This window comes from Taudactylus pleione, unplaced genomic scaffold (genome assembly GCF_031769625.1).
Source record: "Taudactylus pleione unplaced genomic scaffold, aTauple2 ptg000515l, whole genome shotgun sequence".
NCBI classification, from domain to species: Eukaryota; Metazoa; Chordata; class Amphibia; order Anura; family Myobatrachidae; genus Taudactylus; species Taudactylus pleione.
In genome coordinates, this window is record NW_028284917.1 from 34,137 (window position 1) to 52,840 (window position 18,704).

An 18,704-nucleotide genomic window follows, 5' to 3' on the forward strand; every position below is an offset into this window, starting at 1 on the left:
TTACCTAATCCTATCCCTCCGCTAACCTAATTCTAACCTCCCCTCTCGTTACCTAATCCTAACCCTTCCCTCTGCTAACCCTAACCTCCCCTCCCGTTACCTAATCCTAACCTCCCATCCTCTAACCTAACCTCCCCTTCCGATACCTAATCCTAACCTCCCTTCCGCTAACCTAATCCTAACTTCCCCTCCCGATACCTAATCCTAACCCTCCGCTAACCTAACCTTAACCTCCCCTCCCGTTACCTAACCCTCCGCTAACCTAACCCTAACCTCCCCTCCTGTTACCTAATCCTAACCCTCCGCTCCGCTAACCTAATCCTAACCTCCCCTCCCATTACCTAATCCTATCCCTCCGCTAACCTAATTCTAACCTCCCCTCTCGTTACCTAATCCTAACCCTTCCCTCTGCTAACCCTAACCTTCCCTTCCGTTACCTAATCCTAACCTCCCATCCGCTAACCTAACCTCCCCTTCCGATACCTAATCCTAACCTCCCCTCCGCTAACCTAATCCTAACTTCCCCTCCCGTTACCTAATCCTAACCCTTCCATCCGCTAACCTAACCCTAACCTCCCCTTCCGTTACCCGATCCTAACCTCCCCTCCGCTAACCTAACCTCCCCTTCCGTTACCTAATCCTAACCTCCCCTTCGCTAACCTAATCCTAACCTCCTCTTCCGTTACCGAATCCCAACCCTTCCCTCCACTAACCTAAACCTAACTTCCCCTCCCGAGAAGGGAGGGTTAGGATTGGGTTACGGGAGGGGAGGGTTAGGATTAGAGATGTGTGGTTCGGTTCTCCAGAAATCTGTATCCACCTGAATTTCGGGAATCCGGGTAAATCCATATCACAGTTCTGATCACCTGAGGAGATCCAGGTAAATCCGGGTCGCAGTTCTGATCTTTTTGTGGTTCGGAATTCGGATTTTATTTCCAAATATGGGGTTTTGGATTGAATAAATGACACAATTTTAGCTGTTTTTAAAACTTTTTATCTATATATATATATTTTTTTTAATCCATATCCTAAACCTTGAAGGAGATATAGATCCAAAAGCAAAACACGGGGGTTGGCCACATCCCTAGTTAGTAGGGATGTGGAGAGGGGAGGGTTAGGATTAGGTTACGGAAGGGGAGGGTTAGGATTAGGTTACAAGAGGGGAGAGTTAGGTTTAGGTTAGTGGAGGGGAGGGTTAGGATTAGGTTACGGGTGAGGAGGGTTAGAATTATGCTATGGTAGGGGAGGGTTAGGATTAGGTTATGCGAGGGGAGGATAGGGTTAGGCTACAGGAGGGCAGGGTTAGGATTATATTATGGTAGGGGACGTTAGGATTAGGTTAGTGGAGGGGCGGTTATGGTTAGGTTATGAATGGGGAGGTTAGGGTTAAGCTCTGGGAGGGTATGTAGTCTGGAAGCCGACGGCCTAAATGCCGACCGCCGGCTTCCAGACTCTCTAATCCCGACATGGTACTAATGACAGGTATCGAAAACTCGACGCCTGTCATTAACCATACGCCGGAAGACCGACGCCCGGCATACCGAACGAAGGTAAACCGGGTGCGGACAGTCGCGGGGGGGATAGGTTTAGGGCTCCCTGGGGAATTTAGGGTTAGGCACACCCCCGGGAGGGTTAGGTTTAGGCTAGGGGAAGGGGGGGTTAGGGTTAGGCAGCGGGGAAGAGGGGGTTAGGTTTAGGCACTTAGAGGCTGGATTAGGGTTAGGCACTTGGGGGGGAGGTTATGGTTAGGCATCCCTAAGGGAGGGTTAGGGGGTAGAATTAGTTTAGCGATACTTAGGGACGATCAGGATCTTCACCCTTGTTGGGCTGCTGCTGTCGGGATTTGAATACCTACTACACCCTCTGGGAGGGGAGGGTTAGGATTTTGCTATGGGATGGGAGGGTTAGGATTAGATTACAGGAGGGGAGGTTAGGGTAAGGGAAGGAAGGTTAGTGTTAGGCTACGGGAGGGCAGGGTTAGGATTATGTTATGGGAGGGGAGGTTAGGGTAAGGGAAGGTGGGTTAGGCTACGGGAGGGCAGGGTTAGGATTATGTTATTAGAGGGGATGTTAGGGTTAGGCTCTGGGAGGTGAGGGTTAGGATTATGTTATGGGAGGGGAGGTTAGGATTAGTTTACGAGAGGGGAGGTTAGGGTTAGGCTCTGGGAGGGCAGGGTTAGGATTATGTTATGGGAGGGGAGGTTAGGGTAAGGGAAGGTGGGTTAGGCTACGGGAGGGCAGGGTTAGGATTATGTTATTAGAGGGGATGTTAGGGTTAGGCTCTGGGAGGTGAGGGTTAGGATTATGTTATGGGAGGGGAGGTTTGGATTAGTTTACGAGAGGGGAGGTTAGGGTTAGGCTCTGGGAGGGGATGGTTAGGATTATGTTATGGGAGGGGAGGTTATGTTTAGGTTACAGAAGGGGAAGTTAGGGTTAGGATATGGGAAGGGGGAGGGTTTGGGATTAGGGCATACCTTACTACTCTTCTGGAAAGTGTGGGAGACAATTGATTTATTTTGGGTAGTCCCCGGGGACCCCAGGATGAACGAATGAATCTCCCACATTCCGCCAACTTCCTAGTGAATTAGGCAGGATGAGGATATAATACTGGGAATCGCGACTCCATATGGATGGGGCGGGGTTAAGATAATGCAAATTGCCTAATGACATGAAGAGCCCGGACCTGCCCCCAAAGTGGTCTTCTGCCTCTCCCCGGGAGAAACATAATCAGCAAGTGTGGTCAAAAGCGATGCAGGGTCCGACGGAAGTCATCCAGTAAGACACTGTTGGAGCCTCAGTACCAATTAAGGCCCTCATTCAGAGCCACTCGTAAGCGGCAGCTCGTTCGCTCCGAGCGATGTTTGCCAAACTGCGCATGCGTACGGATCGTTATACGCATGCGCGAACCAGTCAGTGTGGCCGAAATTCATGTGCTCGCAAAATAGCGAATGCCTGCTAATTTGAGTGACAGGAAGAGGCGTATGTGGGTGGTAACAGGGGCAGGTGCTTGAAAACGGGGAGTGGAAATCAGAACGCAGGCGTGCTTAAAGGTCAAAACGGGCGTTTTATGGGTGTGCATATTTAAAACAGCAGCGTCATTGACCACGTCACTGGGTTTTTTTTTAGCCAGAACTGCTCGCAAAATTGTGGTAGCAAAAACCAACCACAAGAATAGCGAGCAGTTCATACCCTGTTCGATGTACTCGATTAATCTAATAAATAGCGGACATGACGTCGGATGCGAGTGGCCAGGGGGCGTAGTTTCCCAAAAAACGACCGCAAGTTTTGTTCGCTCGTTCAGACCTAGAGGCGTGAACAGACCGCAAACAGCGAACAGTTCATTTGAATAGCCACCCCTATTTTCTGGACGAGCGAGCGCAAATAGCGACCGGCTCTGAATCAGGGCCTAAGTCACCACTAGACCACTAGGGGCGTTTTGTTGACATTCAAATCATGTCGACATTTCCTCAGTAGTGACTTGAACGTACGACTATGTTAACATGATGAATGTTACTACAGTATACCACATCCATGACATGCGCTGACCACAATTGTCTCTGTGTCGGAGTTGTGCGTTACACACTGACCACCTCATACAGGGAGGCGTGAATTCCTGTGACATCGTACACAGGGCCCCACCATACACAGGGCCCCACCACATACACAGGGTCCCACCATACACAGGGCCCCACTACATACACATGGCCCCACCACATACACAGGGCCCCACCACATACACAGGGCCCCACCACATACACAGGGCCCCACCACATACACAGGGCCCCACCACATACACAGGGTCCCACCACATACACAGGACCCCACCACATACACAGGGCCCCACCACATACACAGGGCCCCATCATACACAGGGTCCCACCACATACACAGGGTCCCACCACATACACGGGGCCCCACCATACACAGGGCCCCACCACATACACAGGGCCCCACCACATACACAGGGCCCCACCATACACAGGGCCCCACCACATACACGGGGCTCCACCATACACAGGGCCCCACCATACACAGGGCCCCACCATTCACGGGGCCCCACCATACACGGGGCCCCACCATACACAGGGCCCCATCAATTCTTTACTGCTATTATACCCTGCGACTGGCTTCGCCTTTATGGTGGTTTGGTGCTAAAGGAAACTGAACAAATGGCGACGTGCGATATAAACGGTCAACGCACCAGCATTTGTCACGTTTATGTGCTCTGCCAAACAGATGCTTTTTATCTGTAGCTAGACAATGAAGTGAGGCAGGCTGGACACACACTGGATCCTACCTGGCTGGCAGCATAAGATAATAAGGTTTTCCATTTGTCTAAATTGGGGGGGGTCTGTAATTCCTCATTAAATATTTCAAAGCGTAGGGACATTGCACATTTAACCTTGCACCCCGCGACAAACCGACTACGCCAGATGCGCGGCTCTCGCCTCTGAAGCGTGCTGTTTAAATGGTTACGGCAGCATTTGTCTAAACTTCCCCACCGTTCTCGCTGACAGAGTGCCTGCATTTGAAATGCTTCAGAAAAGGCCTTTTACAATGCAAATAGTTACTGTGTGGGGGCCTTTTATGTCGTGTAATCTGAAAAGTGGCCGACACAATTGTGCAGCACATGAATAATGCATGGTGCACGCTGCCACATGTAGTGAGACTTCACTGAGTTCTAATCTAGGATTAGACCCCTCGCCACCCCCTCATCCCATAGTATTATCTCGTTCCTTCCATAGTGTACAGGACCACGGCCAGCACACTCTGGCTGCTCAACCTTATTAAGCGATGCTTTATATTAGACGTATATATATCTATACATTTACTGTACACACGATAGATACTCAGAGATCTCATTCTCCAATTATATAATGTCAAACAGTACACATAGTAATAACAGGAGAGCTTCAATGCATACAAAAAATAATATATATATATATATGAGATGTGCGCTGTCCCACGTGTTTTGATTTTGGATCCGGATTCATCTCCGTGTTTTGGTTAAACCACCCTCAAGTGTTTTGATTTTGGATCCGGATTCATCTCCGTGTTTTGGTTAAACCACCCTCACGTGTTTTGATTTTGGATCCGGATTCATCTCCGTGTTTTGGATCTCTATTTTTTATTTTTAAATAAAAATCAGCTAAAATGATAAAATTTTCACCTGCTGGCATGCAGACCAAAACACGAGTTCACAGTGGCGTGACTACTGTAGGTGCAGGGGGTGTGGCTGCTATGTGGCCCGGCCCTCCCCCTGCACCTACGGTGCCAGGCCTCAGTCTGCGCCCCCTCCGCACTCCAATCCCCCCCCGCACCCTCATCACTCCCCTCTCCTCGGCTTACCTGCTCTGATTTTGCACCCCGCCCCCCCCCTCTGTGGTCGCGTCCTCCTGGTTGGCTCCGCCTCCGTCTCTCCTCGTTGATTGACACTCGGAGGAGTCGTGTCCGTCTCCTCCCAGCATCAGTGAGTGAGGGGAGCTGGAGCGGACCAGGAGGGGAGGTGTGTCTGCCCTGCGCAGCGCGACCACGGAGCAGGTAAGTCGAGGAAAGGGGAGTGCGGAGGGGGGGCCGGGGACCTAGAGGGGCCCGTGAAAGTATTGCTATTGAGCCCTTCTGGGTCTAGTTACGCCCCTGCGAGTTCGGTTTTTAAATCCGAGTACTGAACCGTGGGAAAATCCGAACAAAGACTCGGTTAGACTCTGTACCCCAAAGTGATTCCGAACTGTGACTGGGCTCGACTTGGAACCCCCTAAATTCAGTTGTTATCTGTTTTCAGGGAACATATATATATATTAGATAGAATGTATACATACATATTGTAAGTATATCTGTTGATGTATATATTTATACACATAGTACACACACATAATCATACTGTAATATATATATATATATATATCTATATATCTATATGCAGACACACGTGTATAGATGTATACATAGACTGAGTAAGCATGAGTGGTGGAATAAGTGTGTGTATGTTGTATTTGTATATAATTGATGACAGCATACAGTAGCTGAGTGCGCCTAAGAAATGAAATTCAATGGATGCATCAGAACTGTCTCCCTGCAAATGCCTCTATATTTATACAGTAGCATCCAGATTGCCAGACACAGTCTATATCACTATTTAATAGTCACACATTTGTAGTCACCGACAGCTCCGTTCTCTTCCAAGGTGTTTGGAACAGGAGATCCCTGGCTCTTATCATGAGAGAATAAGTAAAAAAAAAAAAACATAGTTAATCCTTTTGCAATATATTATTGACCCTGCAGTTACACGGAGGTCATCTCTCTGAGCTAGAAACAGATTGAAAGCTGTAATTGCTTGGGGGGGAAAAGAAAAAAAATCAGTAGCGAATGGAATAATTGTTGTCCGAATTTTTTTTTTTACTTTTACATTCGAGTTTTGATGACTGAAATAGTAGTTATTTTTGACACAGCCGGGACGTGACAATTCTACACATCCCGATCATTTCCAACCCGGAGGGTGAAAAAATACGGGGGGGGGAAAATAAATAAATAAATTAAAGCGTATTCAATTTCATTGAAGATTTTCTGCTCTCAATCGTTCCTATTTTTGTATCAAAAGAACACTGCGATTATAGCGATAATGGACGCCGGCTATGAAAAGCTGATCCGTAGCTTGCGATACTTTTTAATAGACCAACATATCATTTATACAGCGCACTGTATTCCTGCTCAAGGACGCCGGCCGCTCGCTGCCAGATGGGGATCTCTGTGCTTGGGAAACCTCGTGCTCCAGGATTCATGTTTTTAGATTGATACCGGACGCTGGTCGGCTCGGCGCTAACACAACTCACTAGTGTAATTATATAAAACAAATAGACTGGAAGGTCACTGCAGTAAATCTCTTTCTTCTCCAGTCGTATAGATTCTTTGCAGGAGCGGCCGTTTGTCTGTGTTACTTAGAGTTTCACCTCTGAATATATACTGACGCCATTCCGTGGTCCAGGGCGGCGAAATGTACTGGAAAGAAAACAAAAACGGGTCATTTCGCCACCCGCAGATTTTATGCCATTTCTGATGTTCCAAATACTTTGATTCTGATAAAGGGATGTATTTAAATATCGGGACTATGGCGCAACATGACGTAAAGGCATGGCGCACCGACATCTTTGTAGTTTGGAAGGTGACGACACACGGAACGTATGCCTTGCACAAATGAGATACTAAACATGTCCCCAAAGAATGTCGCGTGCCGCCGTGGGGGACGCTGGGAGGTATCCGATTGGATCCCTTCCAGAAGAATTGCTGTAAAAAGCCTATAGGCTTCTGTTGGCATTACCCACCGGGTACAAGCTCCGGAATGTATGGTATTCCGGAGCTTGGTACATATGGGAAATGCGGTCGAACCCCGGGCAAGTGCAGTACATCCTGACAGATATACATTTATGTGCTATAGCAGGTGGTGCCCAGACTGAGGACTGACTTCCAAATTTGTGACACGCCATTTTATATATAAATAAATGTAAATGAACTTTATTGTATTAATAAAAATGTTAGTTAGACATACCTGAGTAATAGCATTCATATGCCTACTCTCCCAGAACAGCGTCTGTAACGCTGGGATAGGTACGGGATGCCGGCGATCAGAAACCCAATGCCGGCATTCCGACAGGGTTACAATACTGACACTTGTCATCAGTATTCTAACCCTCCCCCTCTCCCTACCCGGAGACTAACCCTAACCTCCCCCCTAGTGCCCAACCCTAACCCTCCCCACTAAGTGCCTAACCCTCCCCCTTAGTGCCTAACCCTCCCCTCTTAGTGCCTAACCCTAACCCTCCCCCCTTAGTACCTAACCCTCCCCACTTAGTGCCTAACCCTCACCCCCTAGTGCCTGACCCTCCCCCCTTAGTGCCTAACACTAACCCTCCCCCCTTAGTGTCTAACCTTAACCCTCCCCATAGTGTCTAATCCTAACCCTAACACTCCCTCCTTAGTGCCTAGCTCTAACCCTTCCTTAGTGTCTAACCCTAACCCTCCCCCCTTAGTGTCTAACCCTAACCCTCCCCCCTTAGTGCCTAACCCTCCCCCCTTAGTGCCTAACCCTCCCCTTTAGTGCCTAACCCTCCCCCCTAGTGCCTGACCCTAACCCTCCCCCTTAGTGCCTAACCCTCCCCTTAGTGCCTAACCCTAACACTCCCCCCTTAGTGCCTAGCCCTAACCCTTCCTTAGTGTCTAACCCTCCCCATAGTATCTAACCTTAACACTCCCCCCTTAGTGCCTAGCCCTAACCCTTCCTTAGTGTCTAACCCTAACCCTCCCCATAGTATCTAACCTTAACACTCCCCCCTTAGTGCCTAGCCCTAACCCTTCCTTAGTATCTAACTCTAACCCTCCCGCCTTAGTGCCTAACCCTACCCCCCCTTAGTGCCTAACCCTCCCTTAGTGTCTAACCCTAACCCTCCCCCCTTAGTGCCTAACCCTCCCCCTTAGTGCCTTACCCTCCCTTAGTGTCTAACCCTAACCTTCCCCCTAGTTCCTAACTCTCCCCCTTAGTGCCTAACCCTAACCCTCCCCCTTAGTGCCTGACCCTATCCCTCCCTCTAGTGCCTAACCCTCCCCCTTAGTGCCTAACCCTAACCCTCCCCCCTTAGTGCCTGACCCTAACCCTCCCCCCTTAGTGCCTATCCCTTCCCCCAGTGCCTAACCCTCTCCCCTTAGTGCCTAACCCTCCCTCCTTAGTGCCTAACCCTCCCCCCTAGTGCCTAACCCTAACCCTCCCTCTTAGTGCCTAACCCTCCCCCCCTTAGTGCCTAACCCTAACCCTCCCCCCTTAGTGCCTAACCTTAACCAGCCCCCCCAGTGCCTAACCCTATCCCTCCCCCCTGAGTGCCTAACCCTAACCATCCCCCCCTAGTGCCTAACCCCGCTACTAACCGTTGGGATGCCAGCAGTCGGGATTCTGACAGGTGTCGGGATTCCGGCTCCGGCATTCTAAGCGCTGGCGTCCCGTAACACTGTAACATGCCGCATATCATTTTAATCAGCAGAAGCTGCTTGTGCGTCCTATTTGCATCGCTGTGTGAATAAGACGGATTTTAAGCGGAAAAAGTCACACGAAAAGACGCTCAGCGCTACCAAGTGACACCACGGCTAGATGTTTGTGGACACATTTGTACATGATGGGGGTGATTGATCCAGAGGTCTTATCCAGTGAGCCGATGTCAGGCTGGTGGTTTTGTTGTGATTTCCAATGCAATATTTCTGCTGCAATCTCTCACTGACTCTTCATATCCAGTCATGTTGCCGTCTGTGTAAAGTGATCCCTGTACATGTGTCTGTTTGGCAGGCTCTTCGGGACCACGGGGAACTGCGCCGCGTGCAGTAAGCTGATCCCTGCCTTTGAGATGGTGATGCGTGCCAGAGATAACGTTTACCACTTGGACTGTTTCGCCTGCCAGCTCTGCAACCAGAGGTGAGAACTCAGCACTCACCAGCCACAGATACGCTGACAATGGGAAACGCACGCAGGACGGGAGCGCCATCTCTATGGGGAGCCATGAAAGTGTCAAGTAAAATATTTGTATCCAGTGAAATGACGTGGGACCACCTTGACTTTCAACCCCATCCGACACATATATGTCCCATATACAAAAGTCACTGCCCCTACTCTGGTACCGAATATTGCATATATTACCAAGGTCATGGTCCATACACATATATATATATATATTCCTCTTATCCTCAGCTCTGTAGGAGAACCATACTGGGAGACCCACAGGCACATGGTTTTCTTTCTGCTACGACTCCCCAGCAGTAACGCGTTTCACCATCACTTGTGTAATCCCAGCCTATAAATATATACCTCTTATCCTCAGCTCTGTAGGAGAACCGTATTGGGAGACCCACAGGCACATGGTTTTCTTTCTGCTACCAGACTCCTGAGCAGTAACGCGTTTCACCATCACTTGTGTAATCCCAGCCTATAAATATATACCTCTTATCCTCAGCTCTGTAGGAGAACCATACTGGAAGACCCATAGGCACATGGTTTTCTGTCTGCTACCAGACTCCTGAGCAGTAACGCATTTCACTATTGTGTAATCCCAGCCTCATCGTTCTGTTTCTGCAGAGCACGTAATGATACTGTGCTGATTATTAATATACTGAGCGTCCCATTAACTTTGTGTTGTGATTTTTAGCAAATTAATAGATGAATAAAGCGCCTGGTTCAGAGATGTCCGCTAATGCCATCGCAGCTGCTGTGCGAAAATAGACAAATGGCGCAGACATTGAGGACTGTATTGAGACGCCCACCTGTGGATCGGCCAATCCAAACATCTGCATGCAAAGACGCAGCATCAATTGCAGATCATTTGATGATCGCAGTTCTGAGTCAGGCTAGTCAAAATGGGAAATGGGACCGCAGGCCGTAACACGCCCTGAAAATGGTCGCGACACACCTGTGTGATTTGCCCCCGCTTCCCGTTACCTCTCCCAAAGCTCACTGGCTGCTAATCACTCACTGCAAGCGACTGCGGTAATGTACCTTGATGCATAGACACATGCGCAGTTTACCGATAATTGCTCAACTGCGTAAGTATGGGCATTGCGTACATCTCTGTATAAGTCTCCAGAAATCTGCAGCACATTGCTCTGTTCCATCTCCCCCTGATAGTTACATAGTGATATATTCTGCAGATTATTACATTACTTACCTCACTAGAGAGCTGCAGAACATTGCTCTGTTCCATCTCCACCTGACAGTTACATAGTGATACATTCTGCAGATTATTACATTACTTACCTCACTAGAGAGCTGCAGAACATTGCTCTTTTCCATCTCCCCCTGACAGTTACATAGTGATACATTCTGCAGATTATTACATTACTTACCTCACTAGAGATCTGCAGAACATTGCTCTGTTCCATCTCCCCCTGATAGTTACATAGTGATACATTCTGCAGATTATTACATTACTTACCTCACTAGAGATCTGCAGAACATTGCTCTTTTCCATCTCCCCCTGACAGTTACATAGTGATATATTCTGCAGATTATTACATTACTTACCTCACTAGAGACCTGCAGAACATTGCTCTTTTCCATCTCCCCCTGACAGTTACATAGTGATACATTCTGCAGATTATTACATTACTTACCTCACTAGAGACCTGCAGAACATTGCTCTTTTCCATCTCCCCCTGACAGTTACATAGTGATACATTCTGCAGATTATTACATTACTTACCTCACTAGAGATCTGCAGAACATTGCTCTGTTCCATCTCCCCCTGACAGTTACATAGTGATACATTCTGCAGATTATTACATTACTTACCTCACTAGAGATCTGCAGAACATTGCTCTTTTCCATCTCCCCCTGACAGTTACATAGTGATATATTCTGCAGATTATTACATTACTTACCTCACTAGAGATCTGCAGAACATTGCTCTGTTCCATCTCCCACTGACAGTTACATAGTGATATATTCTGCAGATTATTAAATTACTTACCTCACTAGAGATCTGCAGAACATTGCTCTTTTCCATCTCCCCCTGACAGTTGCATAGTGATATATTCTGCAGATTATTACATTACTTACCTCACTAGAGATCTGCAGAACATTGCTCTGTTCCATCTCCCCCTGACAGTTACATAGTGATATATTCTGCAGATTATTACATTACTTACCTCACTAGAGATCTGCAGAATATTGCTCTTTTCCATCTCCCCCTGACAGTTACATAGTGATACATTCTGCAGATTATTACATTACTTACCTCACTAGAGAGCTGCAGAACATTGCTCTTTTCCATCTCCCCCTGACAGTTACATAGTGATACATTCTGCAGATTATTACATTACTTACCTCACTAGAGATCTGCAGAACATTGCTCTGTTCCATCTCCCCCTGACAGTTACATAGTGATACATCCTACAGATTATTACATTACTTACCTCACTAGAGATCTGCAGAACATTGCTCTGTTCCATCTCCCCCTGGCAGTTACATAGTGATATATTCTGGAGATTATTACATTACTTACCTCACTAGAGATCTGCAGAACATTGCTCTTTTCCATCTCCCCCTGACAGTTACATAGTGATACATTCTGCAGATTATTACATTACTTACCTCACTAGAGATCTGCAGAACATTGCTCTTTTCCATCTCCCCCTGACAGTTACATAGTGATACATTCTGCAGATTATTACATTACTTACCTCACTAGAGATCTGCAGAACATTGCTCTGTTCCATCTCCCCCTGACAGTTACATAGTGATACATCCTACAGACTATTACATTACTTACCTCACTAGAGATCTGCAGAACATTGCTCTGTTCCATCTCCCACTGACAGTTACATAGTGATATATTCTGCAGATTATTAAATTACTTACCTCACTAGAGTTCTGCAGAACATTGCTCTTTTCCATCTCCCCCTGACAGTTGCATAGTGATATATTCTGCAGATTATTACATTACTTACCTCACTAGAGATCTGCAGAACATTGCTCTGTTCCATCTCCCCCTGACAGTTACATAGTGATATATTCTGCAGATTATTACATTACTTACCTCACTAGAGATCTGCAGAATATTGCTCTTTTCCATCTCCCCCTGACAGTTACATAGTGATACATTCTGCAGATTATTACATTACTTACCTCACTAGAGAGCTGCAGAACATTGCTCTTTTCCATCTCCCCCTGACAGTTACATAGTGATACATTCTGCAGATTATTACATTACTTACCTCACTAGAGATCTGCAGAACATTGCTCTGTTCCATCTCCCCCTGACAGTTACATAGTGATACATCCTACAGATTATTACATTACTTACCTCACTAGAGATCTGCAGAACATTGCTCTGTTCCATCTCCCCCTGGCAGTTACATAGTGATATATTCTGGAGATTATTACATTACTTACCTCACTAGAGATCTGCAGAACATTGCTCTTTTCCATCTCCCCCTGACAGTTACATAGTGATACATTCTGCAGATTATTACATTACTTACCTCACTAGAGATCTGCAGAACATTGCTCTTTTCCATCTCCCCCTGACAGTTACATAGTGATACATTCTGCAGATTATTACATTACTTACCTCACTAGAGATCTGCAGAACATTGCTCTGTTCCATCTCCCCCTGACAGTTACATAGTGATACATCCTACAGACTATTACATTACTTACCTCACTAGAGATCTGCAGAACATTGCTCTGTTCCATCTCCCCCTGGCAGTTACATAGTGATATATTCTGCAGATTATTACATTACTTACCTCACTAGAGATCTGCAGAACATTGCTCTGTTCCATCTCCCACTGACAGTTACATAGTGATACATCCTACAGATTATTACATTACTGACCTCTGTAGAGACCTGCAGAACGTTGTTCTGTTCCATCTCCCCCTGACAGTTACATACTGATGTTTTCTGCAGACTATTACATTACTGACGTCTCTAAAAGTCTGCAGAACGTTGCATCTGTTTCATCTACCCCTTGTAGACCTCCGATGTATTTTTGATACCTGGAAAAACTTAGCAAAGTGACATTATTGTTTTTGTACAATATATACAGTAATTGTGTATTTTTAAAATGAGGACCATTATTTCCATACAGACCATTCTAGGGTTGATATAGATGAGTGTGTCCTCCTTTCCTCCTAAACTCTGTGCCATCCTCCCTTATCTCAGTCCAATGTTTCCATGGTTTGACACTCTGATTGCAGGAGGAAGCAGAGTGTGATACAAGTCACTGCCTCTTCCTCCTGCAACCAAGGAATTAGCAGCGTTAGGGATTGACGCCCACCACCTTGCCCTCTGCAGTCACTGTGACCAACGGACCAATTGGAGTAAGGGATAGTGGAGATTTTCTTTCAATAAAATGTTGTCTAGTACAGAATTACAAGAGAAAACAGCACTATATAATTTTTTGATACATATTATATATTATTGTTCTTGTTGGTTATTTATAAAGGAGCCACAAGGGTTCTGTAACACCGGATAGCAGGCAATAAGTTACATATTTATAGCGTACTATCAACAAGTTAGCAGCTTCACATAAATACATCACTAAAGTGTGCAATTAGCATAATTAGTGGGCGAGGGGCTTCTGCGGAGAGCTTACAATCTATTGGAGTAACATTAGTTAATGAGTAACTGTTCCGGGTGACCCTATAACGCAGTCCGACTCCGCATTTCATACTGACAAATAAAACATAAAATTTGAATAGAATAAATTTGTCATTTAAAATAAAAAAAACCCTTTAAATCTGTTGCTACAAATAAACCCATCATTACAATCTCTAAGTCCCAACATGAGCCCACCTCAGATGCCCCCTCTACACCACTCCCGGCTGACAGCTATCAATCTGATAAGTCGCCTTAAACTTTTTCCGGCATATGTCTAGTAGTTTATGTTAAGCTTCTCGTGATAAGAGAGAATTGTAACTTATTTCCTATAGAACTTGCACTAAGAGGGGTTTATGTATCAGCACCAAACAGTCACAACTAAACTTGGAACAGATGTGTCAACTTGATAGATCCATTTTGATATGATACAGTTATACCCCTTTTACACCAGAGCAAAAACCTGGGTTTTTGCTGGGTCTACCTGGGTCGCAGCTCAGTGTAAAAGGGTCCCTGAAAAATAACCTGGGTCAAGTGACCCTGCAATCCAACCCAGGTAGCTACCAGGGTTGGACCCAGGTAATGGTGCAGTGTAAACGGTGCAACCCGGGTTATCTGACCTGGATCATGCCTAAAATGAGCGGATTGGTAGTTGTGGAGCATTCACCTCCCACTTTTTATGACCTCACAGGTTTAGCAGGGCAGACCTGAGTTCAGTGTGAACAGGGCTGACCTGGGAGTAACCCAGATCAAAGGTGCAGTGTAAATGGGTCTGACCAGGGTTGGAACCATGTCCAAAAACCCAGGTCGGACCTGGGTTTTTGGTGGAAAAGAGGTATTACTGACAATGGACAGGCGGTTCTTATATACAGTATCTGCTGTAATAGTGTCCACAACAGGCCTCTAGTGTGTGTACTGGATAGATATAATTTAATGGAGGCCTATGAGTAAAACAACTTGCACGCTGATTCGGGCGTGATACACAATTAGACCTTTATAAAATGACTTGTGCTCAGATCATAACAAAGGGTCAGCGAGACAATTAAATGATTATTCAGCTGCTATAAAACAGATCTCGAATGTCCGATGTAAGTGACTTTAGAGCTACAGCGACATCTAGTGGCCGTCACGCTACATCAGATACAAGAGTTACAAATGTCTGTGTAATAAATCAGCAGGAAATGTAATTAACCTGGTGATATAAATATTTGAAGTTATTTTTTTTTTCTGGCTGATGTATTTATATAGAAGTCGGAATATATTAACATCCTCTGAGAATGATGACAATCCATCATTAATATATTAGAGTCCCGTATAGTGTGGACAGTAGCGTAATGAAGTGTAGAAATACCTATTAATTGTAAATTATCTTCAGAACAGTGATCTCACTTTCCTACATTGAGGCATACAGTTAAAACGGCTGTTGTGCATCGGTCCTATTTTCTATAGAGGGAGTGCAGCGCGCTTTGCGGCTGATGCAGAGACAGAAATGGACGCTATTGTGCAGCAGATGCGTACCGTGCGACAACTTGTAAATGTTGCAAGAGGCGTCTAGTGCCTCCTGCAGTATTTAGGAGGCACAAGGGTGCAGCCATCGGTCTCGGCATGCCCAGAAAATGGGGCTGGCACCCTCCCATTTTCTGGAACTGTCGCCATCAGCATGTCAATCATTCTGCAGTTATTGGGACACTGCAGCGGACGGGGCAGGATAAGATCTTTACATGCGCAATGCGGCTCCTGCAGATCTGCAAACATCGGAGATGTACGTAAATATCAAATGTATGTAAATCTATGAATTAGGCCCAGCGTGCGTAGCGTGACGCACAAGATTTTGCTGCGCCTGTTCTAACCTAAATGTGGTTTGAATGTATCATTCCTCCCCAGCGGAGTGGTGGAACACAGGAGGGAAAGGGCGTTATCATGTAGCCCATGTTCAGTTTGGGGGCGTGTTCATGCAAATGATCCAGCAAGTATGCGCGTATATACCCCATGGGAGTTTGCGCTTACACTGAACAGTGACCGTTCCCGATATCTCAGAGAGTGCAGATGCAGATCTTCCATCAGACACTTATTAAGTGTTATCGCTGGTGGTACATGTGGTGGTTCCCACTACAGTCCCTATACAGCCACATATCACCGCTCTAGTTCCCTTTTGTACCAAGATCCTGGCTCATGTGATAGCTTTCCCTGAGACCCAAACAATCCATATCTGCTCACGTTCCTCCTTCCGACCCAAAACCTCCCACCCACCATATACAACCCCTCCAACTCATTCACATCTCTTAACTTGATTCGTCCTCCTTGTCTTGCATATTCCCGGAAAGCTAAATCTCAATGCAACATCCCCACTTCAACACACAACTTCTTCATCTCACATGAAGCTCAGCATCCATACCATTACTGAGACTTAGCGCTCCCTCTTGACACTGCTTTCTCTGCAACTATGTCCTACAGGGGTCTCTCTCTCACCCACTCTCCATGATCTAGTGTCTGGCAATCTGGATAGGCTTCGTATTCTTCCATGGCTACACCTTTCAAGTTGTACCTCCAGGACCTTTCTCCTCCTTCTTCTCTCCATTCCAGCCAAGGCCTAGTTTCCCAATTCTTTGACAACATTGCAGCCTGACTCTGTCTTGCCATATCCAATGACTTACCTTTTTGTTTCAACCCTACAGACACTGCCACCTGCAACCTTGCTAACTTGCTCCTCTGGACTCTCCCAGTGGTGGATGTCATCTCCCACCCATTGCAATGGACACTTCCAGATCATCATCTGCTGCCCCGCCTCTGCTCCATCTCAGCTTCTCCGACTCTCCAGCCTTCTCACTCCCTGACACAACTTCCTTTCCTTTTCTAGACCTTGCTTCCTGTGCACCCACCAAATAAATTCCATTTTCACTCAGGGACACTTAAACACTATTACCTGCCTCGTGAGACATAGATAGAATAACCCAACTTCTCACTGTAGTCATTAGCAACCCTCCCCCCCGCCATAACTTTTTCCCGTTCTCTCTTTTGACTGCCGCCCTACGTGACCTTCCCATCACCCAACAGCCCCGCTTCAAGTGGTCCTCAATTCTGCCGGGAGACTGATCTTCATCTCTCTCACTGCTGAAACTCCACTTCCTCCTCTCGGATTACTACCCTCACTCACACTCCCAAGTCTTCTCTCCCGTACTGCTCCCCTCTTATAGAACTTCTTACCAGTCCGTCCAGACTCTCCCAAAATGGCAGCCCTGCTCTCTACCTCATGATTGTAAGCGAGTAGTGCCCACTCTATCTTCTATCTCATGTCCATAACTTCTTCGTCAACCTTGTATGTACTTATCTCGTCAGTCTCTCTACTTATGAATGGGTTGTCTTAGTAAGATTTGTTATACCCTGTAGATTTTTTTTTAAGCACCTTGCACATAAGCTACAATGACGATTCAGTCGGGCAGGATGTATATGAATAAATTATCCGCTGCAGATGAATTTGTTGAGCCATTCTTCTGGTTTTAACACTGATTATTCTTTCCTTCCAGATTCTGCGTTGGGGACAAGTTTTTTCTTAAAAACAATATGATCTTGTGCCAGATGGACTATGAAGAAGGGCAGCTAAACGGAAGCTTCGAAACGCAGGTTCAATAACGATCGCAGTCCAGCTTCACGGAAGCAAACACACAGAGTGGGTGTTCTGCCATGCAAGCAGTGAGGATTGTCTGTTGGCTTGCCTGCAATATTTTTTAAATTCTCGGTCCCCTGCCCCAAGGACTGTGTACAATGTAGTACTCCCCGCCCCCCAATACAACACAAAGCAGTTGCAATCTTAGATGTACGGTTGTGCCCGCTTAGAGCTGTGCACTGCATTTGCCTGTATGTTTGTGAGGGTTTTGGGAGGGGGGGTCCGGGAAGGTTCTGTACAGTCTGTTTTATGTATATAAACTTGAACATTTATTTTATGAAAATGTAATGCAATTTTATTACTGGTGTGAAATTAAAGATTATGAATGTTTACGGTTTGGCATTGGTCTGTTCCGGCCTCCAGCCAACGTCCAATCGGCTCATTCCTTTCATTTTAAAGAATGTACTAGAGAAACGCTAGCTAGAAGCTCATTGACTCATAAGTTCCCGATCCATGTATCAGTGCTACCATATTTAGGAACTGGGGAACCAGAACAAGGTCAACGTCTCGCTTTCTGGTAAATGAATGTAACATGGAATTAATCGCAACCACTGGAGGATTTTACCCATACTAGCTTACTCCCCCGGAATAGCCGGGAGGCTCCCGAAAACTGGGTGGCCGCCACCTTTGCAAAATCCACCTCCCTCTCTCTCCCGCAGCCACCCACTTACCGAGTGGGCAATTCGCGCTGCATCTCATCATCATAAGCCCGCCCCCTGCTTTGCAATGCCAATAATCACGCCATTGTATAGTGGGAGGGTGGGAAGGCGATGAGGCTGCCATGCCCCTGCACTGCCCACCATTGCCGCCACCATGCCCCCTGCTGTGCCGACCTGGTTGCCCCTTCCCCCTGCTATAATGACGACCCTATCCGTCTTGGTAAATAAATATTTTCTCCCAATGGAGAGAGATAA

At 46.5% G+C, this 18,704-nt stretch overlaps 1 protein-coding gene across 1 annotated transcript in view; it reads left to right on the top strand.

Annotated features, from left to right (window-relative positions):
- LMO1 (LIM domain only 1) overlaps nucleotides 1-18,091 on the top strand; it is a 31,450-nt gene extending 13,359 nt beyond the window's left edge. Inside the window, exons 2-3 of the mRNA XM_088450303.1 lie at nucleotides 9,326-9,451; nucleotides 17,651-18,091. Of these exons, the coding sequence (XP_088306429.1) occupies nucleotides 9,326-9,451; nucleotides 17,651-17,756 (232 nt within the window). The 3' untranslated portion in view covers nucleotides 17,757-18,091. The remainder of the gene's footprint in view (nucleotides 1-9,325; nucleotides 9,452-17,650) is intronic.
- The last annotated feature ends 613 nt before the right edge of the window (nucleotides 18,092-18,704 follow it).